The sequence below is a fragment of the Strix aluco genome, chromosome 3 (genome assembly GCF_031877795.1).
Source record: "Strix aluco isolate bStrAlu1 chromosome 3, bStrAlu1.hap1, whole genome shotgun sequence".
Lineage (NCBI taxonomy): Eukaryota > Metazoa > Chordata > Aves > Strigiformes > Strigidae > Strix > Strix aluco.
The window spans coordinates 8559710-8582748 of record NC_133933.1 but is presented as its reverse complement, the minus strand read 5'-3'; the positions used below and the strand labels follow the sequence as shown (position 1 = coordinate 8582748).

Sequence of the window (23039 nt, the reverse complement as noted above, 5' to 3'; positions counted from 1 at the left end):
AAATAAGAAAAAAGTGGAGGGATTCTTAAGTCTGTATCAGGGATGATAACATACACTCTCAAGGAAGGAAATAACATTATAGGACACCTTATTGAATAAACCTGACTGGTTAAGCGGAAAGGCTCGGGCAATCAGACAAGGAATTGGGCATGGTTGAACCTAATTAGATAGATTGCATAGATTAGAAATATCTGTAATTATAGGACAGTTCCTAAAATATTTTTTCAAATGTCAGATTACTCCAGCGATGACCAACCACCCCGACCTTCCGGTTGGAGCCACAGGACATATGCCACAGACGTTCGAGTGCTCCAAGTGATTTGGCAGCTGGGAGACAACCATGACTCCCAGCCCTCCAGAGCAGCAACTATATGGATGGTTTCCCAGCACAACCCACAAGTACCACATTTTGCAGCCCCTCACAGGCCTCCTACGTGTTATCCAGATTCTTGTTATCCAGTGACCCCTCTGCCAGGCCAACACAGCTTCCCTGCCCATCTCATGACACAGGCCTGGTTTGAGAGCAATCCTTGAACTTCCCAAGAGCTGCACGGGACTCAGTGCTACAGGCCAGGCTGGACATGACTGCATTATTTACTTTTGTGGGGAAAAAAAGAAATCTAGAAAGAGTGTGTAATGGTTTAGAAGCAGGCTTTGCAAACCAATTCCACAATGAATGTATTTCACTTTGATCACCCCTTCTAGCCCATAACAGAATTGAGGCAGTATTTTGTTTTGCAGAAATTAGTACCTTCAAGACCTGCAGTGGATTTATTATTTCTGCTAGGGCTTGCACTTCCTTTCTGATCCACTGCTGTAAAATCCAGAGGGACAGAACACTGCAGAAAATTACTGCGAAGATGTAGTGTGACATAGGAAGAGTCAGACGCATTATGTGTGAACAATACGACAAAAGGAAAAGCCATCTGAAAATAAATGAAAAAATTAATAATCAAAAGGGTGTCTAATTCTTATCTGGGCACTTGTTTGCTCACTCTATGAATTAGGACCATCAGGCCACAGCATATAAAGCTGGAAGGGACCCTGGGCCCAGAACTCAGTCCTGCTTGAGGAAGGTGCCAGAACCAACCATTTCAGGGAAAGAAATGGTGCCACCAGAAAACAAGTGAGGCATCGCAAACATAATTTTTCTCTTGCTTCATTCCTGAAACTAGGGCTCCACGACCTGAGGCCAAACCTCCATCTCCGCTCCAAGCTTGGTCTTGTCACTGAAACAACCAGTAATGGCAGTTAAGTCACACAGGGCAGCGGTCCTATAATGCGGGCAGCAGGTCCTGGTCAGAGACTTTAGATCATTGTGCAGAGATGACAAAACTGCTGTTAGAAGAGAGTAACTTCCAATCACCCCAACATTAAATCTAGCAGCAATATATGCTGCATAATGAGAGTCACACACGCACATGGAACAGAGAGACTTCATTGTTATGCATTTCCATGTAAACTGTGGCTTATAGTTAATGGGATACAGGCTCAAAGGATAATGTATAGAATTTATAAAACGAAAGCCTCAAAAAAAAGCACTTTGGTAACAGAAATTGTTTTTTCAACTGCAAGCTATGAACACTTGACATAAAAATAGTCTATCCAGAAATCGCCGAGTATGTTGGAGAAAAATGGAGAATGACTGCATTTGGAGAATTTCATACTAGTTTGATCACTGATTCTTTAGTAAGCTCTTTAGGACTGCAGGCTAAACATTCTCCTGGAACAGATGTATCAATCAAAAGCTAAGCCTACTTTAAATAAATAAGCGGTGCCTACTTTCTTCTCCAGAATGCTTGATCAAAAAGCTGTCTTCTCTGGCCATCCACTGCTTTGTGCTTGGTAGCTGACAAAATACTTCATTGATTTACACTGTAGCATGTGAGAGTTTTAGCAAGTCAAGGGCTCAAATACAGGTCAGTTTTTGTCACTGATGAAAGAAATCATCTACAGGATATATAGTAGATTAATATTTGTCAGGCTTTCCAAACAAGCTGGAAACCTATTCTTTCCTGTTCTTTAAAGAACCCTCTAACTTGTTTTCCTATAAGGGATAAAAAAAATTCCAGAAACTAAGAGAGCAGAACAGAAAACCTATTTCTCACTCCTTGATAGCCTGGAGCTGTAATACAGCAGGATCAACAGATTTTAAAAAAAGGAAGAGAGAAGAAAACTGTGCTGCTGTAATTTCTATGAACAGTTTTTGATCCTGCCCTTATTTATATCTTCTCTTCATGTATAAACAATAAGGTAGCAGAGGGTGTGTCTCAGCTGGGAGGATCACCCACGATGCATGTCCTCCTTGGTACAGCAAACAATGACAGTATGGACACGAGTGAAAAATAGTGAAAAGCTCTGAAAGGTCCTTGGCAGCAAGGCCACACGCAGCAAATAGGTGAGTGGATGGGGGATGTCTGCCTCAAGACTCCTCCTGGTCATTCCTCGGTGCAAGGTATGCAGTGTGAGCCAGCACAAGGCAGAGATGCCCAGATTATTGTACCTGTTCCAGAAGAAGCAGCAGCTGTTGAGCTGCCTCCAGGCAGCAGTGCACTGAAGCTAACTGGCCCGGCTAAGATTTAAGGCGTAAGTTCTACAAACAGCAGTCTCCACAGTCTTGCACAACCATAATTCATCTCCTCAGTGCAGTTCACCCTAAGCACTGGAGAGCAGCTGTGGAATTAAGCCTACATTATGATAAATATGTACTAGAAGGCCCTCCCAGTGGCTATCTCCAGCTTTCTGCAAGGGGCCTGAACCTCCAGGGCTCCCTACAGACCTCTGCGACTTGTAGCCTGTTCACTGCCTGACCTAATTCTTCTAAATGGCTCACCCATTTTGGCTGATAATTTCCTCTAAGTGCCCAGACACCAAGCAATGGAAAATTTCTTTTAAATGCCAGTTAATGAGCAATGGAAAATGTCATCATGATGAAGTTATGCAGGTACTTAAGTGCTCTGCTGGATCAGGCCTTTGTGAGCTACATTGTAGTCTCACATTTGATGAGATTTTCTGACTGTGATAAATAAAATAAGATGAACCTCTATGATAAGAAAAAAAAAAAGAGATATATGTAAAATATTTTTGAAGCTTCTATGGTTCTCGGCTGGCATGGTGGAGAGAAAGAGGGAAAGAGAATGCAAAAGCATAAACTAGGCTATGCTTGTGTAAATTACTCTGACATTTAATAACTCTCTACTAAAAATTCTCAAGCAAGGCTACTTCAGATATTTTTAAGGTCATGTATCATTTACTGTCTAGGTCAATTTATGCATCAGCAAAAATTGCTGCAAACCCTTCTGGACAGCACTTTAAAAATAAAGGTATATGTAACTGTTTTGGCCATATTTTCCTCACCAGTTTCTGCTCTGCGAACATTTCACCTTGGAAAATTAAAGTTACATTCTATAATAAGTGAAGTCAGTATGATATTTCAAGGCAAGCCAAGGACAAGCTTTATAACTGTGCTATCAAAATGCTATTAATAAAAGCAAAAATACACGCACGATGCCTGTGTTCCCCTATGGATGGAAAAAATTATTGTCCATTAAGTTAACATTTCAGACACCCTCTCAGTTTTTCCTGAGGTCCCAAAGAAGGCAACACAACACATATCTCTTGCTGTTAACTTGCATAAACTATCTGCTATCATGTAGTGCTCTGTTTTAGTAAACACTCCAAGGCTTCTTAAGAGAATATATGGACAAGTAGGATTTCTGGGGGGGAAAAAGGCAGAAAACTGTGGCTAGAATATTCTACTTTCATAGCTAAGTTTTATACCGGTGTCTTAGTTTATTTTTGTTTGGGTCCACAGGGTTGTATTTATAAATGCATCTTACATTAAGCATCTAAATTCACTTCTCTGTTTATATGGTTCCCCTCACCGCCGTATCCAATGGCTCCGTGGTTATCCCCAGGACAACCTGCGCTGCAGTAAGTACTATTATCTCCTTTTGACAGATGTGAAGCCAGACATAGCTGCGTATGCCTATGCGGCACGAGGCAGCGCTGCAGAGAAACGTCCAAGCTGGCTCTGAACGGGCAAAGCTGGCTAGAAGGTACCAGGCACATTAAGTTACCTCTCTCAGTGCCCCTCCGCACGTCGCTGAGCCACGCTCCGCAAAAACAGACGACAAGGTTGAGGGCAGTCTGCACCATGCAAGGGAGTGTGGCCAGAGACTCTTGTTCTCGGGACCACTGAAATTTCCTGAGGACTTCTGCAGTGCTGTAGATGGAATACAGTGGTGCTATGACCTTATATTTTGCTTTCGCTAACATTTGCTTTTGTACACAACCAAAGAAACATACAGGTTCTCACAGGTTTAGAAAGCCTATGGCTTTTCTTGATGACTGCCTTGCCAGAAGTCTAATTGCAAAAGCAGAGGAGAGACTGTGACCTGTTTATCAAATTTCCTTAGGTACATAGCACAGGTGGCTACCCACATACATACCCTCTTTATTTAACTGTTCCTTCCCTAGGAGAAAACATGTTTATGTTTAAAGTACCATATAATTGCACTGAGTTGTAGAGTTTGTGCCCACACCATTTTTAAAAACAAAATATCCAAGGAACATATGGCTTGGAAAATTTGCCTTTTCACCTGGTCTCATGTGATCAAAATGCACACACGCATGTTTTCATTGGACATAAATTATGAGCACGTGTGTGTGTTTTGTTTACTTCTTTTCCAGTGCTTAAAAAGAAATCAATTTTGAAATTAAAATGTAGTTTGGGAACAAAAAAACCCAAGATAGCTCACTTTGAAAATGTCACAGAGCATTTAAAAACATTCTGGAAAAAGGCAGTATTTGTCAAATTAATCTCATTATTTATAATAACTTCTGTCCTCTCACAAATCTTGGTATTTTCATAGAAATCACTATTATTGATTCTCCCTTTTTTCCAGCCCTAACAAGAATGAAAGATGAACTATAATATAAAGTCACTTTTCTTTGTTAGTTACATTGATGCGATGTTAGATATTTTGAAAAACCTAATGATACATTCTCTTTCCAAAATAAAAATGCTCATTTTAAAGCTCTGTGCTAAAAGGACTTTAAAATGGAGCCTTTTTTTCACTCTCATTTCCAATGCTCTCATTACACTGACAAGAAATTCTTAGGAAACTTCTCAGATCTTCCACATTTATTTCATTTCATTTTAGATCCTTGTCTCGTAAAATACAGTGAAGAGTTCTCAGGCAGTTTATAGTACTATTAAAAACTAAACTAACTTTATTATTCATTCAATCTCCTCCATTATTTATCCCTCTTGATTTGAAAGTAGGACTCACAACTGCAGCACCAGGAGTTTGCTGCGAGTCCCTGGAACGCAGCCTCACCACAATTAGCCATTGATCCAGCTGCTTGTACCATGACAAGGGAACTCAAACTCCCTCCTCCTTGAGGCTACAGCTCCACAGAGAAACCCTTCAACATCACAGACTTCTACCACTACATTTCTTAACTTAATAAACAGACTCAGCTCAGAGCTAAGTTCTTAAGCTGCAATGAGATACACACACTTTTATTCATTAGGAAAGTGTGGAGGGGGAGTGTTCCATCATGAACCTGTTCAGCTTTTCTGTATGTGCAATTTATTTTTTTTTTTTTGCCAACTTTTGGTAACGCAACTTTGCATATGCTTGAATTAGATACAGAACTAGATACATGTTAAATATGCTTTTTTTACTGTAAGTGTAAAACCTCATTAACGTGTGAAAGACCTGTGGCAAATATTCACATTTTATGAATGAGGTTAAGGAACAATGAGATCGGAGAAAGGAAGAAATCAAAGAAGGCACTGCAAAATTCACAGCACTCAGTGAATATGACAGATGTCACTTAATTTTAATTATTGATGACAGTATTTCAGACTATGCTTGTTAACATGCAGAAGTATGAAAGCAGACCACTTTACAGTACCCAGCTGCTAAGAGGTCACTAGAAAGTGGTAGGAGACATCAAGATTTCAGTAGCACTTTCTAGTAAGTGTGTTGATTTCAACGTTTTGTTATTCCTCAGGTTTTATCTACCACTACTTTCTTCTCAGTATCCATTTTAACTGGAAACAATAAGCAAGTAATCTACATTGTGCCTATGGTGTAAAGAGTCCAGGTAACCATTTCTGTAACTGCATGATGCATTACAGCTTTTAATATTGCAAGCCAGCAGTCAAAAATGTCACGCCTAACTTCACCACACTTTGTACGGATGCACAGATCTACCCATGTCAGTATGATTACAAGGCAGCAGCCATATTCGGATGTCTACGATGGATTTTGGAGCCTAATTCTTGACCCATTTTTTCAGTCCTGTCTCTGATTTATATTTGATAGGCATGCAAGTTGGTTATTCAAATGCCACAATTTTCTGTGATCAGCTGTGATACTTTAAGGACGTATGTAACACAGTTTCTCTGTTTAATACATAGTACTTCATTTTCTCCTTGTTAAAAAGTCTTCTACTGGCTTTACTTACACTCATGAGAATGGAGAAGTGAAAAAGCATATTGTTTGCCTGAGGCCTCAGGTGGAAAGAAAAGGTTTCACAGCTCAGGGAATCACTCTTTGGTGACTTTAAAACTTCTCATACTCCCGATCCTAGACTGAAATCCACTGCTCACATCTTATAAATGAAGTGTGATCCCAAAGTACTCCAAATCTATTAAATGAGAACCAGGCAGGCAACCAATATACAAGTAGTTCACTCCTTGACCTATAAAAGTTCTCTCCTTGACCTTGGTGTTGGTAGGTATGTTTATGCATTTACTTTTAGTGGCTCAGGGAGGAAATATCCACCTTATGATGTAATTCATAGATGTGTTTGCATTTATATTGTTTTAAATTATGATGCAATATCACAGTCCCTCAGGAACCTCACATTAATTTCCGACCTACCAAATCTGGCTTCTGTAAGTCTCTCTTTGCCAGCCCCAATTCCCATGGTGGGCTGAAACGGTTTATGCCTGTCTGGGCTTGTTTTAAGGACACTCACCGCACACGCCTCTTCTGGGCCCTGAGGACCTCAGCAGAGACCTGGACCGCCACAGGGCTGGCTGGACGGCGGCATCCAGCACGGGGTTAGGAGCCACAGGCGAATCGAGGGTACGAGGCCACCTCAGGCCAGGCCGATGGCCGGAGGGCACACCCAGCCCCCCTAGCAGCAGCGGACTTAGCTTTTCTTTCACTAAGCTACTGGGCCGCAGGTTGTGAGCGCGCACGGCCGAGGGCTGCCCGCGGAGGCAGAACCGGCCGTCGCGGGGCCCGCGCTGGCGAGGGAAGGCGCCTCTCGGCGAGAAGGGGCGGGGCCAGAGGCGCGCGGCGCGAGCTGCCGGCCCGCGGCAGTTCCCTGCCGCGTCCGCCGTCCCGCCCCCGCCGCGCGGGGCCAATGGCCGCTCTCGGCGGCGCGGCGGTGGCCAATCGGCGGTGGCGCGGCGGGTTCCCCGGCAAAATGGCGGCGCCGGCGGCAGCGGGGTGGATGCGGCGCCGCCGCAGCGCGCGCCATGCCCGGTAGCCGGCGGAAGGGGCTCTGCCTCAGGCCCGCCGCCCTGAGGAGGCGGAGCGGCGGCGGCAGCGGCGGCGGCGAGGAGCAGCTCACCCGGCGGCGGCCGGCGGAGCCCCCCGCGGAGGAGGAGGAGGCGGAGGAGGCGGAGGCCGGCGGCGCGGAAGGTGGCGCAGGCCGAGGCCTGCCCGCGGGGGAGGCGCCGCGGGCGCCCCGGCCGTCACCGTCGCGGGAGGCGGCGGTGCGCGGCGCTGCAGGTACGGCGGGAGCGGCCCCTGGGGGCCCCGCGCCGGCGGGGGCCCGGCCCGGCCCTGCCCTGGCCGCCACCCCTGGAGCCGCGGGCGAGGCGCGGCCTGCCCATGAGGAGCGGGCCGGTGCAGTGCAATCCCCCGCCCTCCCCCGTCCGTGTGCGGCGGGAAGGGGCTCTTCTTGTCAAGGAGTGATGAAGAGCATCTTCCTGCGGCAGATACTCAGAACAGACTGAGGACGCTAATCTACTCGAGGAGAGGATAAAGCCCAGCCGTGCTAAGCGCTTAAGTGCCAAGCATCTCCTGAGATGCTTCTCACCGTAGTAATTACATCTTTTAAAATTATGTCCGTAGGCTTCCACATCTGCAACGTCATTTCTAAAAGGCAGGGGTGACTAGTGGAGCTTCACATAGTGTGTTCAGTTCACCTACTGATCCGAGACAGCTGCTAGCTGGTTTTGAATAGCTGTATTCCTGCTTTTAACAGGCCTAGCTGAAAAGGCCCAGTGGAGGAAGTAGAGACAAAGGTAGGTTGTGACCCAGAACTGTTTGGTGGCCCATTAAATTTGTGACCCAAATCAGACTGGGTCAAAGACACAGCAAGCAAGAATACAAAATATTCTCCCACACAGGTATACATAGTTTTCTCTTAACGTAAGCTGGAGTCAATGTTCCCTCATGTAGGAGGATTGATAGTTCGCATCCTTACCAGATAGTGAGCACATAGCTGTCAGTGTCATGTGATGCTCTGTTATCTCTGTGGTGATGTAACTGGCAAACAGAGTCATGTTCTGCATTAAACGTATAGTTGTGAACAATACTCCTGTTTCAAGTAAAGGAATGTGGATGAGTGAACTTTATTTTTATTCTGAAAGTTCCTAAACCATCTTCTTTGTGCTTTGTCCTGTTGTATGTTTGAAGTTATTTTGGCCTTTTATTTTTTTTTTTTTAATAAGGATCATCTTTCTGTTTACACAGAGTCATGTTTACATAAAACACCAAAGAGATCGTTGAGTAGGAAATCCCGAATACCTACTTTCAGCTCTCCTGTTAATGACACCGATATACAGCAAGAAATCTTTTGGGATCCTCATTCACCAATTGCACACAGACTAGGTAATATTAACGACTAGGTAATATTAAGACATGCAGTGGGAGTGTACTAAAAGTTACAAAAATTTCGGGGGAAAAAAGGTCCCTTCATGTTCTCATGGTTAGGTTGTTTGGGTTTATTTTTATTAAAACCCCATAAATTCTTTAATATAGTGCTGAATCGGGCTCTCATTCCAACACCTATATTTGAATTATTCGAAATATACTGCACTTTATAAATTGAATTGTTTTGCAGTTTTTAAGAAGGATTCTTGTTTGTTTTCATAGGCAATGGAAAAACCAAACAGTCTACCAGTAGATGCGCAGTAGAAATTTCAGAAATTGTTAATCGTATTGCACCTCAGGTAATTGTTACTTTCTAAAACAATGCTCTGCATCTGCAGTAATCAAACAAAATAGTGCTACAGCTTTAGTGAAGTCCTACTTTTAGTTACAGTAGTCTCATGGTAAGAATTGGGTGTGTAGAAACCTACTAACATGTTCATAAAACTGGATTGAATTAAAATCATGAGCATAGCATTTGACTGGTTGCTCTTATGAGTCACAGATGCTGTAAAAAGGGAGATATTAAGAAAGTGGACTTGCAGCAGCTCCATTTTAGAAAGTTTTACGTTCAGAATACAAGTTATTGCCCTGGACTTAGGAATACTGTTGTGTTTATTTATCCCTAATCACTCATCTGTTAAAGGTAAGAGTTTCTTCACATACTGGATTTACTTGGCAGTTGTTGTTAAGCATTTTGAATGGTCTTGGATGACTGCTGAAGTACAAGCACAAAGCTCAGATGAGAGAGAAACTCCACAATAATATAAACATAGTAACATTGCTTTGTTATTGTAAATAATTTTCCTTTTTATCCTAAGATCTATGCTTTTGGTGTCTCCCTCTTGCTGTGAACCTGATGTCCACAGCCTGGAAAGTGAAAATAAGAGTGCTGGCTTATTGATTGATTTTTATTAAGTGCAAGAGAACATGTCATGCCTAAAACAGTTCTGTAGTATTTAGCTGGCAAAATATGCCTGCTTATTTGACAGAGCCATTTAAAATGTATTCACTGTTTGGCATATTTGTGACAAATTATACTTAAGAATTAGAAAATCATTGATAAGGGATGCCACTTCCTTCTTTTTAAATGATTACAGCCCTGTCGTAAATAATACAGGGATTTGCAACTATCTGTTGCTCGTGGGTTTTTCTTAAAAAAAAAAAAAAATTACAAAGAAAAAGAAAACCTACCTAAAACTACCCCGGTACTTAGTAAAGTTCAAATTACTTTTGCTGGCTTACATGCAGTAATTTCCCCCATCCCATGGCTCTGGCCCTCTAGACAATTTACCACTGCAGTAGTGTATCTCTTCGGTTTCAGAATTCACATCCAAGCCTGAACTTTGAAGCTCCGAAACAACTTCATTTAGTTTTTAAACTTCTCTTATTTCTGTTTACAGGCTCCTTGTGTAAATGAATTGTAATGGAAGAGTTCAGTTTTTTCCTGGAAGCATACAGAATATGATTTGCAGATTCTCTGATCTGTTAATGCTGCTTTAAGTGGATAAAGGCAGTACATCTTGGCTAGCTCCTTAGTAGTATACTAAACTAGATCACAGATTGTAATGTGAATATTGCAGATTATGTGTAAACCTGAAGTAAATAGAGTATTAGATTTGAGCACCGATATAAAATTCAGTTATTTTAATTGAAGTTCCTGTTTTAAATTGATATAATTAAAGTGATACAACTATCAGGAGACAATGTTGCAGTTATCTCACTTAGCTTGTATTGGTTTAGCTCCTATCCGTGTCTTTCAACAGATTTGATCCAGCTTAGTTGGTTTAGTAACTTTAATACAAGGTGTGTGTCTAGTCCCATCTTTATCTGAAATCAGATTGCTAAGCATTATAAATCTAATCATTCAGGATGAAAAAGCAGCCTGTAATGAAGGCTCCCTTTTAGGGACATGGATTGGTGAGGATGCTATTCCCTGTACACCTGGAGCAGTAAAAGTGCGAGCTAGGACAAAGTTAAGTTGTACAAGGTAAGTTAGAGTTTTGTCTTGCCCATCACAGCTGGGCTTTCATGAAAAAGCATATGTGCTGTTCCTTTATGTATAGTGAAGCATGTAATTGTACATTAGCATACGGAGTGCTTTTAACTTTGGGCTTGTTATCTCTTCTTAATGGAGTATTTCTTGGGAATTATCAAAAAGATTGCATGCTGACTGCACACTGAAAGCGGTGGGATTCAGTCATATTCTCTGTAGGTGTTAAACTAGAGAATGAAGAGCTCATATTGTGTTATTGAGCTCGGCTAAACTTTCTCAGTAGGTCTGACTTCTGTATTATTTTTTTTTTTAATCTAGGGACCTTAAAATAAAAAATCCTGAAGAGGAACTCATGAAATTGGCTAAGGAATTTGATAAAAATCTAGTAGAGCTAGATGCTGTTCAGGAACAAGAGAAGCTTGGTCATGACTTCATCCAGACCGCCTCAGAGTCTTTAAATAATTCTGAAGATGAAGTAAATACGAAGAACCTGAAATCACTCCTTGGTGAAGTTTCTGAAACAGATACTGCTCTGTCCCTGAAACCAATTGGCCAGAGCACTGGCATCCCTGCTGCAGAGCCCTGTCAATCCAGCAGTCAAAAGTCTATAGACCTTGAGGCTGAAATAGCCCTTCATGCTCTTTTTGACTGCTCTACCCAGAAGTGTAGTGGACAGTTGAGCCAAGGACTATCAGGTTTAAATGACAGTTTCCATGAAAATAAAAGCACCTTGGAGGAGGAACGACTTCCTGAGCAAATTAAAGACATGCAACAATGTAATTCAGAGACATATCAAAAAGATACTTCGTGTTCACTGGGAAATGTGAACCAGACTTTTCCAAAACCTGATACTCACACTTTGACAAAAAAAAATCCTTCTTCTTTGAAGACGCAATCGGTGGTCTCCAATAAGCATGCTGGAGTAGTTAATGATGACTTTGATGACTGGGATACAGACTTTTTGGCAGATGACTCTTTTGTGATGCAAATAACCCAAAATCCTGAATTGATAAGTACAGAAGAAGCACCAATTCCTGCAAATCCATCTGTGCACGGTTTCAGTGATGCTAGCAGAACAAAGGAAGGAAGTAGTTGCAATTCAGTAACTTGTTTGGGGAGTGTTCACAAATCTAACAGTTTGCAGTTTTCACCTTTGAAACATTCTAGTAAAAACACACGAAATGTTGTAAAATCTCTTTCTTTACAAAAGCCATATAAGACACAGAACTCAAAGACAGAGACCATGGCCTTTCATGGCAAATGTGATGTCAAGCCAGATAAAATAAATTCTGTTTGGAAAAGTGCTCAAAACAGTGATTTGAACTATATTCCTGTTTCAACACAATCTGAAGTGAAGAATGGAAATGAAGCTATTCAGCATAAAAGTGACCCTCTTCCTATTTTTCCTTCAAGATCTAATCCTCATAGACAGTGGACTGGAAAACCTGGGGATAACACACACAATATTTTCTGTCAATCATCCAGTGTTTCTACCAATATGAAACCTAATGATCTAACTAAAGTGGTTAACCAGGCTAATACAGGTCACTTAAATCAAGTTGAAATACTAAAGAAACGTCCTCTGTCATTTGATGACTGTAATGAACCAAAATTCTCTGATGAGATATTAGATATGTTTTGTGAATCCGATAGTCTTTGGGATGCAAACTGTGAGGATGATGAATTGTTGTATCAGGTGTGTGATGATATAGAAAAGCAGACTCAGAGCCAGGATGTTAAACAAGGAAATGAAAGAGCTAAAACTATCCAAGGAGCCAGTATTAATTCCAGATCAAATGCTGATAACAGCTTCCCACCATCTAAGCAAGGACTACCTGATCTCCTCTTGGCACAAAAACCAAGTGCAAAACAGGATGCTTTCTCACTGAATGATTCTTGTAGGACTTCCTCAAAGATTACACGAGGGCTGGCCACAACAGGTCACATCGTGAACTGTAAAAATGTCTCAAGTCCTCTAACTGTGATCTCGGGTACTTCCATGGAGTGTAAATACACACTGTCTAAAAACTGTCATCAAGCTGCTTCTGAAGATGCTACAAAGACTGTTTCGGGAAAATGGTACAGGTCAAATTCTGTGCCGGCAGGAGAGACTGGTTCTGAAGTAAGTCCTGTTAACGCAGTAAATGTTTTTAGTAACAAAATACCAGACAGCCCAGATCTTTTGTATAATATGGGAAAGATGTCAAATAACAGTTCTGGTAAGAAAACATCAGCTATGCCTTCAAAGTTTAAGTTCCGAAAGACTAACAATTCTCAGGGTGCTGTTCATGTAGGGTCTGAAAATCCAGGGAGTCATTCTGGCATTGGAATTACTCTGCAGGGTTTGGAAGGAAGCAAGAATCATGTGAATGTGACTTTGCACAGCAAGCTTGACAATAAGAAACCACCTTTCAAGAGGCACCTTTCAGAGTCTTTTGCGCTGCCTACATCAGGTATTTGTCTTTACTGTATCACTGTTAGACTGTGTTTGTTTTCTTACTGTAATCAGGATGTCAGAGAAATTTATACTGTGTTGCAACTTACAGTAAGCTTCAATATTCATTCAGTTTAGGCATTAGTAAATGTTCTAATGAGAATTTGGAGGTTATTTTCTCCAAAATAAAATTGTAGTGACACATCTTAGGAATTTCTGTAGTTAAGGACTTCTCTTTCCCATTTTCATTCCACTTCTTTGACTACGTCACCCTCTCTCTCCATAGACACTCAGAATCACTGTGATAAGGATAGGCTGATGGTAGCACTCAGCATACCATATTCTTAAATTGTTACTTAAAAACTACTATTTTGATACGTAGTAAATACTGTAGTGTGAATCTGTGTTTTAATTTGGTGTTCATTTTGAAAAAAATTAAAAATTATTTAGCCATGATTTGTAAAAACCCCAGTTAATGGTGGGGCAGGGAAAGAAGGCAGCAGGAGATACAGAATGCCAATTTCTTTTTATTATTGTACACCTGGAAATTGGAACCTCAGATCACTCAACGTTTCTGAAACCTTGGCCTGTATTGTTGTTTGCTCTGTGGCTAAAATTGCCAGTGAAATAGTCTTGTGTTATCAGTCTAAACACTAACATTTCCTTTCATCTAGAGGGGAGGTCAGTCACTTTTCCATCATCAAGCGACAGTCTGTTATATTCGATGCACTGGTGTTACTTGCTAGGGAAGTGCAGAACCAGCAAGTGCCAGTCCGTCTTGTTTTTACTTGATGTCGTGGCTCAAGTTTTAATCAACGTTAATTTTGATAAAATGTGCATTTAGAGTGTACTGTATCAATCTCAGTTTTCAGGAAGCACTGTTACCAAAACACCAACACATTAATTCCTGCAAACTATCAGCCAGCATTATTTGAAGAATCAGTATTTTATCTGTGTTTCTTCCGCAGCAAAGAAGCAGATAAATGGAAAATATCAATTTTGGATGTTAAGGTGGAAGGGAGGGGACAGGTAGCTCATCATTCTGTGGAATGTTCTAGAGAATAAAGGAATGAAAAAGAATAGCATAGATTTTCTTTACAGATAAACAACAACTGTCCTCATCTTAAATTTTTGGTGAAAGGACACTGCTGTAACAAAAAGATGGACATTAAATGATCCTTTCAAAAAATAATATGTAATTTTTCATGGACCCCTTTTTTTTTTTAGAAGCAGAGAGACCCTTTATTTTATTTATCCAGTTTGAAAGACTACTTATTAAAAATTCATTAATTGGAAATTGGTGTATAAAACTGTAAAATTCTTGACATGTGCAGGGAGTGCTCCTGTTGGTTCCAGTGAGGTCAGGATTTTATTGTATGGGAATTTATAGTTCCGTAACACAACATATAAAGTATTACGCTTAGCTATCATGTTCTTGTCTCCTTTGCCAATTTTTATTGCCACTTTTGACCTTTTTTCAACCTTTCTGGTTTTATTTGTGTGACACCTGTACTGTATCTGACCCCTGTGTCTATACCATCTCCATGCCCATATCTCTGCTTGACTTACTAAATTGTAGAGCCCTTTTCACTCTGATAGCCTTAATTTTCTTAACCCATCACCATCTCCTATGTTGACTCCTGATGTCACAAGGTTCACTTGAAGGGCAGCCAAGTAACATTTCCTTGAAGCAAATGTCTGCATCCCAGTATTTTCACTGGGAGGTAGTAATCAGAGGCACTACAAAGGTCATGCATCTTATTCCCCTTCCTGCCTTGGGGACAGGATAGATGAGCCATTTTTAACTTGGGTGCCTGGTATGTCAGAATAGTGTGCTCTTGCCATAGATCTTCAAACACTGAAAACAGATAAGTTAAAATACATATTGAACAAACTTGAAGGCTCCTAATACATGTTTTTTATTTACAGTGTCTGTGGTGGAACAAAAAAATAGAAAATGCTCTCAAGAAGAGATTGAAAGAAAAAAACAGGAAGCTCTTGCACGAAGAAAATCCAGAATGCAGGCATTCTTTAAAGACACTTGAATTTGGAGTTTATTTTGTGTATGGAGTAAGTTTTTGGGATGGAAATATCGTAATGCTGGAAGACACTTTTTAAACTCTGTTCACAGCTGCTGGTGGCAAGCTTTTTCTGTTTCTCAATTTAAAAAATCTTGGCCTGAATCAGAACTAATACTCTGGTGGTATTTAGTCTTAATTAAAAACTACCAGTTGTAAATGTGTAGTCCCAAACTACCTTCAACACAGTGAAGATTGTACTGAGCTCACATAGTGTTAAGTGTTGAAATTGTATAGTCTGAAAATCATCAGAGCATGGAAGTGCTTGTACACACGCTTAAGTAGAAGATGTCAAAACCAGACTGTATGTGTTTTGGCTGTATTTCTCTTATTGCAAGTATTTTAATCTATAAAAAGACTCTCAAGTACACACAGACTAAGAAATACTAATGTTTGCTCTCAGGTAGAAGAAAGTTTTTAAGTTTTGGTTTAAAGAAAGGACAAAATAGAAAACGTCCAACGTCAGAAAACTAATGGAAATGAACAGGATTGGGAAAGTGTGCTCAGTTTGTCTCCGTTACCTTAGGTAAGAACTGTAGGTAGTGAAGGAAGAATTTAATACAAAGTTTCATAAGGTGAAAAGGCATCCTGGAAAGGACATTTTATATTTATTTTTTATTTTTTTTAAATTCCCTTCATGAAGAGTTGGAAATACCCTAGCTAACAAAATTGGACCACCTTTTTCTAAACATGTGTTACTGAGCTAATTAAAAAAGTAGCCTATGTCATTTTACCAAACCATGAGCAATATAAAATACACCAGCTGAAATCTCAACAATATGAATCAGTTTAGCCTTATGGGTTGTACATATTTTTCAAACTAAAGGCTGTTAAAACATAAAAATGCAATGTCATGTCAGCTTAACAGGGGCTGATAGAATTTTTGATGTGATAGATGGGTGCAGAGCTCAAACTGCAAAAACTGCCTGTGGGTAAGCTGCAAGATATTTTTCAACTGGGAAATGCTTATATGTAAACATGTGACACTATGAAAAGTGACTGTAATTTTTCTTTGTAAATAAATAATTTTGAAATGTATCAAAGGTTAGAGGAAGCTTTTGGTTTCTGTAGTATGTGCCGTTTTTCTAACTCCTAAAAATGTAAGTATTGTATATTTGTAAATCATCATTAAACTTTTTTACGTTTTTCTAGTCTGTTCTGGAAAATACTGTACTACAGAAACTGGTAAAAGGGAGTGAAATGTAATTCCATATGGACTTTACCTGAAGGTTCTCTCTTGGTAATCTACCCAATTACGCCATGCCTCAGTTTTCTACCTGTAGTGGTGACAAAGTGCTTCCTTTGATCCATTTAAACTAGAAATCCTTGGTAGAAGTGCTTCTACACACAACCATCTGCAGCGGAGTCCTCAAATACTTAACTAGACTGGTTTTCAATCTAGTGAATTTGCTTTTGTATTAACCACCATTCTTGGTGCTAGTTGCTTATGAAATCAAATCCCCAAGTCCACCAAAGATACCCCCTATCTGGTGCCCAATAAGCATTACTTACAACTTGTGCCTGCAGCTCCCTGTCCTTTAGCTGTTGTGCAATATATGATCAGTTGGATCAGCTTACTCCTCTGACTGAAAATTAACCCAGAAAAAATGTTTTCAGCTTTTCAAAGAACACTGTAATAATATCCTTGACAGATAATATAACATGAAATAGCAAGACTCTTTGTTGTGTCATCAAGCCTCTGCTAGCAGTGTTCAGTTTCTGAGACAGAAGCGTGTCCATATGACAAATAAATGTAAACCCCAAATAGCGGCTGTTGCGAAAATTTTATCCTGAGAATGTAGTCTGATCTGTGTATTTGAGGGATATGCTTGTCTTTGTGGTGTTCTAGAAAAATCTAAACTATCGGGTAACTTGCCAGATGCACTATTAGCCAAGAAAGTGCCATGAAAAAAGGCTTCTACTATCAGTATTAAATATGAGAGTTATAAAATGGGCTTTTAAGGTACTGATACACAAGAATGTCAAATCTTATTGAAAAAGATAAAACTTAGGCTTTTGCTAGGATGGTGTTAAGCTTATCAACCTTTCCCTCCTCAGGATATTTGTATAGAAAAATTCTGTAAAGGAACCAGGATAATTTTTATTTTCGAGGATAATACGGTTAATTATACTTCAGATTTGAGAAGATGAACTAACTGGAAAGGAAGGAACTGTTGTGGGTGCTGGAGAATATTTTTTTGGGGAGGTTTCATTCTCTGTTGTGAAAGGACTAACTTTTAATCAGGATTGAAATTGGGATAAATTGTAGATACATAACATGAAATACAGGCTAAGCACATGATGGCCACCCAGGTTCAGCATACAAAATGATACATGCTGAATGCTTGCCACTATGTGTCCTTGAGCACACTCCAAGTTTAAAACCAGCTTACTGCCCTTCCAAGGTGATGCTGATTTTTCTCAGCACCCAGGATAGAAGGGCCCTGGAGCTGCCTGCCTAAAATGAGAGCAAGCTAAGAACACAGTGGCTCATCCTCTAACAGGAGCATCTAACCAACCCTCTTGTCTCCTGAGCTGTAAAATAAGAGCTCAGTGCATGACAAGGGGAATTCTGTTGCCATGAGGGGTGTGGAAAGGACCCTTTGCAAACTTTCCAATTGGAGGAAGACACAAACTACTTTTTGACCAATTGTTGTCACTTAATTTACCCAAGTACTTCCTGTGTGCTGCTTAACCATATTTAAAGAATCTGCTAATGAGTGTGAAACACTGATTTTGACAGTTATTGGCAAATGTATCCATTACCCTCCCCTATTAAACTAATCATAACAGAGGGGCTTTGGTTTTTATTTTACTTTTCATAAATATCTTTTAGCATAGATATTACACTTCAAGGCCTGTAATTTGTTTTTTCTTAAACATTACTTTCCAAATAGAAATCACAGGTTCTTGGGGTCATGGTTTCTTAACTGATGTTGAGACCAACTACTAAGATTTTTTTGGTCACACCCTGACTATCCCCAAATTCCCTACCATACCATCTCTCAGTTAACAGATTGAATAGAGTTACTTCTTTTTGTGACTTGACACTATTAGAAACAGAGAAATAATTTCTTGCATTAAAATTAAACCACTCCTATGCCATTTTTATCAGGCAAATTTGATAAAAGTGAAAAGGATGGAGAAATACTTTAACCCCGTATAGTTTCATGGGTGGAGTCAATGCAGGCAGAAGATTCGTTAGGGCATAGAAATAGTTACAAAGAACAACCTCTACAATATCAAAAATAAAATTTCACAAGGTAGGAATTTTTTGTATTTAAAAATATATATATTCATGTTGTTTGGTCACAAATATCTAAAAGATTTAGAAGAAATCTAGTGAAAAATAAACTGTCTAGCTATGTGTATATATATATATATATCTATCTTAAAAAGAGTACACACCACAGAGTGCTATGCTGGCATCAGCAGGGTGCTGGACACGGACCCAGCCCAGCAGCCAGGGCAGCATACAGAATCACAGAATCAGGTTGGAAAAGACCTTGAAGATCATTCAGTCCAACCATTAACTTCACACTGACCGTTCCCAACTCCACCAGATCCCTCAGTGCTGGGTCAACCCGACTCTTAAACCCCTCCAGGGATGGGGACTCCACCACTGCCCTGGGCAGCCCATACTGACGTTGACAGGGGCGCAGACATGAGGAGTTTGACCTTTGCCTAATTCTCCAACATCTGGATATTAAAGCCAGCAACACAGCAGTGGTGTAGCTAGAGATGGCTTGGTGCCTCCTAACCTGAGGGCCATAGGTCAGGCGTACAGTCCTGTCAGGTGCTCTGACAGCAGTCAGTGACGCAGAGATGGGTGCCAGAACCACGGTTCAGATGAGCTTAGCCCTACGTCAACAAAAGCAGCTGCCCGCCTAACATATTTTAGGGATGCAGTACTGGGCCTAGACAGCTGCTCTGCTGCACGTGGGCAGCCAACGGCTTCGGAGAGCAGGTGAGAAGTGCAAAAGCTGCAGCCTTACTCCTTGCTCTCATGTTACGTTTCCTCTCCTCACCACTGAGGAAGGAAGTTGGGCAGCAGCCTCACGACCCCACAGATTTTGCAGGTTATGCTCAGCATCCCAGCATGTTTCCTGGTAAGTTCTTGGTGACCTACTGGTACGGCACGTGCCTCAATCATGCAGTCTTTTGTCCAACTGCTTGCAGCAGACAACAGATCTTCCTTAGGAAAGTATCTACATCATTTTAATTAATTAATACACATGTACGCATAAGAAGTTTGGTATTTCAATAGCTGACATTTCACTATGAAGCCACATCTTCCTCCAGGCAAAAAAGACCTATACAAATAGTAACAACAATCTTAAATACATTCTAAATTAAATTATGACTGTCATGTTTCATTATAAATTAATTTATGACTGTTTGCTTAAGCACTCATCTTCGTTTCATTCAGAGCATAGTAATTTTTTACATGAGCAGAGCAATCAGTGAGCTTAAGTTTAAATGTAAATGGAATTCCTGTATGTCCCCATACCTGAGTATAATTTTTATTCCACAGATCTTGACACATTTCACGATGAGTGATGTTACTTGCTAAAATCCAAGGATTATCTTTTTCAAGTAAAACCCGTGGTGGATTTTTTTTCTTTAAGGAAAGGCAGATATGATCAGGTAAAGGATCCGTTCATCATTATTCTCCTTATCTGTATCTAAAATTATGTGCTATGGAATATACATCCATACATTCATACCCTTCCAGTTCATGCTGGTGAGGGATCATGTTTAAAGTGTTTGAGAAATTTAGCAATATTGGGGTTTTATTGTGTTAGTTGTATCCGATTTTCAGAGAGGCCAGCATCCAGCAGCTCTTCAAATTTTGCCCTATAAGGCACAATTAATCTCAGGGCTGCAGTTCAGGAATGGCAATGTAACCTTACACTATGTGTACCACTTATTACATCTAGACCTTTATACCCAGAGGAATAACATAGATGAATTCATTGATTATATCTTTTTAAGCCTAAAAAGAGCTACAATTTGTCAGGAAAGAATAGCTGGAAGCAACAGATAGTGACCTAAATAGTAGAATTCCAAAGATAAAATAGAAGAAAATGAACACAAATACTTCATTGTTTGAGAGCTGTATTGTCTGCAACACACTCCAGTGAATCCAGTGTTTGTGGTAGAGGCCAAGGCAGATATAATCTGTGGAGCTAAAAATGACAGCCTGAGTAAGTAGCCATCAGAGATGAAGCTGGGAAGACTCTGGCAATTGTGCTGTAAATCATAACTGCAATATTTGTTCAAAGCTCCAGTTACTACGCATACTGGTGTTTTTGTCAGAATAGTCAGAAAAGTCCTGCCTCATAAAACACTTAAGGATATCTAATGTACTGTTCTTGTGGAACTAAATATAAATTTCTGTGACTATTGTCTGGGTGTAATGTCAGTATGGTAGCGGGCAAACCATTAAGGGCCTGATTCTACTCTTGCAGCAATTTCCTTAAAGCACTGGAGGTAATGGAGTGACTCAGGCGAATAAAGAATCAAGCCCATGCATTTCATTATTGTAAGTAGTTCTTGTCTTTAGCACATAAATCCAGTAAAACAGCATTGCATTTATTAGAAATTGTTATTGTTTATGCGCGTTTTCAAAGTTTTTTGGGGAAAAAGGTTGCATTTACACATACGCAGTTAACAGCTTTCACCTCAAACAATGTAGTTAACAGAGGTGAGAAGAGGACTACAGGATTTATAGATTTCCTTTGTAATGAGGTTGTCTGCTCTTTGCAGCTTGTCCTCGCTAAAGGAAAAACTTGATTCAGGTTTTAACCCTGGAAAATTAGGACCCATGTAGACACAGGAATGAAGCTTTGCATGCACTGCCACACTCTCCATGAAGAGAAGATGTCCAAATAAAATATTATATTCTAACTGAGCATAGCAATTTAGGTTTGGGGTTTTTTTTTTTTTTTTTTTGGTTGGCTGAGAAGGGTGGGATTTCTCACATGCCTAAAGCTGAGCGTATGTTGGCCATGTTTTGCAGAATCATGGCTGTAGAGCCAAGTGTCTAAGGCTATTTAAGCACCTGGGGAAGCTACTCATGGGGAATCACACTGGTGATTCACAGTGGTATGCAAAAGAGGTTGATGAATAGGTGGTTTCGAATTTCCCATTGGATACTTAGCTGCACCTTTGGGCGTTAGAGACCTGCAGAAAGTTGAACCTCAATGACAAAAAAAATGGACATAATGAGAGAAAGAAAAATGTGTTCTCCGAGGCTTGCATAAGGGTTTGGAAACATTTTAGTAGATGAAGGGTTAACACTTCCTTCACCAATAATGACTTGCAAAGGACTTTTTTTTTTTTTTTTAAACTAGCTTTCATGTTCTACAGCAAAAACCTGAAATATATGCATATAAATATCAAAAATTTGAATTCCTGTCTTCCTGGTTGCTTCTTACAGGCTATACTGTACCTGGACAGCGACAGATGTTTTTGTAAACTCTAATGCTGTAAATCAAGACAACGTTAACCCTAACAACTATTTTGTTATTGAACTTGAATAGGTGTTAGCAATGAATAAATGAAACTGAATTTTATAGAATGACTATGTTTTCCATATCGCTTGCTCAATTTTCAGCATGCTGACTTGTGTGACTTCAACATAAGCTGCTCATCAGAAGTGGTGGTCAAACCAGCAAAGACCTCAATTTCCAACATAAAACATTAGAAGATTCCAGAAGGTTTTCTGTTTGTTTTTAATGTCAGATTTCCAACAAGTAGTAAGAAAGGAAAAGAAAGCTACGATCATTTATGGGCTGGGGGCAAAGTCTCACAGACTCATTTTCTCTACAATTTTCTCTCAGGTCACACAGGCTGACCTAGGCCCTTCACAGAAGGCTGCCATCCAAATCTTATACAGGCTTTTTTGAAACTCCTCAGGGCTTTTTTTCCTCTCCATCCCTTGGTAACTGCAATCTCTCAATGTCTGATGTGGTCGTTAAGCATGCTCTGTAGATCTAACTAGAAATCATGTCCTATTAAGGCTTCCACAACAACCAGACCCCTCCTTTATGGGAGACTGGAGCTATCTACTAAGTTTCAAATTTACATCTACTTTTAGTTAGATCTTTAACTCAGATATTTTCTAAAGCATAAGTCATCCACTCCTGACATTTCAGGATTGCAAGTTTGATGTGTTAAAGCTGTACAATCTGTAACCTGTGGATGTGGGGGGGAATACTTGGACTGTTTCTAAAGGATATGTGCAGGGTGATGAGAACAGCAAGTTCATATATGCTATACTGCAATCTATGTATGTGAAATTTCTGAAAGGCTCCACATCACCGATGAAAAATTTCTAGAGATCAAAAAAGTTTGAATACACTGCATTAGAGTGTTATATCTTGACAATATAACACATTAAAAAGAGTCTGTCCAAGTGACAGTTTTCTAGTAGATAACCATAGAGATATGAAGAAAAGTTGGAGGACAGACTGTAGAAAGTTACGGAGGTGAATGGAAAGAAATTTGAAGATGGTTTAAGATAATGTCAGTCGGTGTAGACCAGATAAGGACAGACCCTTTTTCATTTTCTTGAGAAAGTTTGAGGCACCAATGAAACTGCATAAAACACCTGTTAGTTA

At 40.2% G+C, this 23039-nt stretch overlaps 1 protein-coding gene across 2 annotated transcripts; it reads left to right on the top strand.

The window, feature by feature from the left end:
- The first annotated feature begins 7478 nt into the window (after positions 1 to 7478).
- On the top strand, positions 7479 to 16565 carry ETAA1 (ETAA1 activator of ATR kinase). 2 transcript variants are annotated; one of them, XM_074817275.1, is made up of 7 exons: positions 7479 to 7760; positions 8730 to 8867; positions 9132 to 9208; positions 10778 to 10896; positions 11221 to 13024; positions 13244 to 13355; positions 15266 to 16565. In XM_074817275.1, exons 1-7 carry the CDS (start codon positions 7505 to 7507, stop codon positions 15379 to 15381), a joined length of 2622 nt encoding a protein of 873 aa, XP_074673376.1. In that variant the 5' UTR covers positions 7479 to 7504; the 3' UTR covers positions 15382 to 16565. The 2 variants fall into 2 exon arrangements, with proteins under 2 accessions (XP_074673376.1, XP_074673375.1); XM_074817274.1 differs by having other exon boundaries at positions 11221 to 13355.
- The last annotated feature ends 6474 nt before the right edge of the window (positions 16566 to 23039 follow it).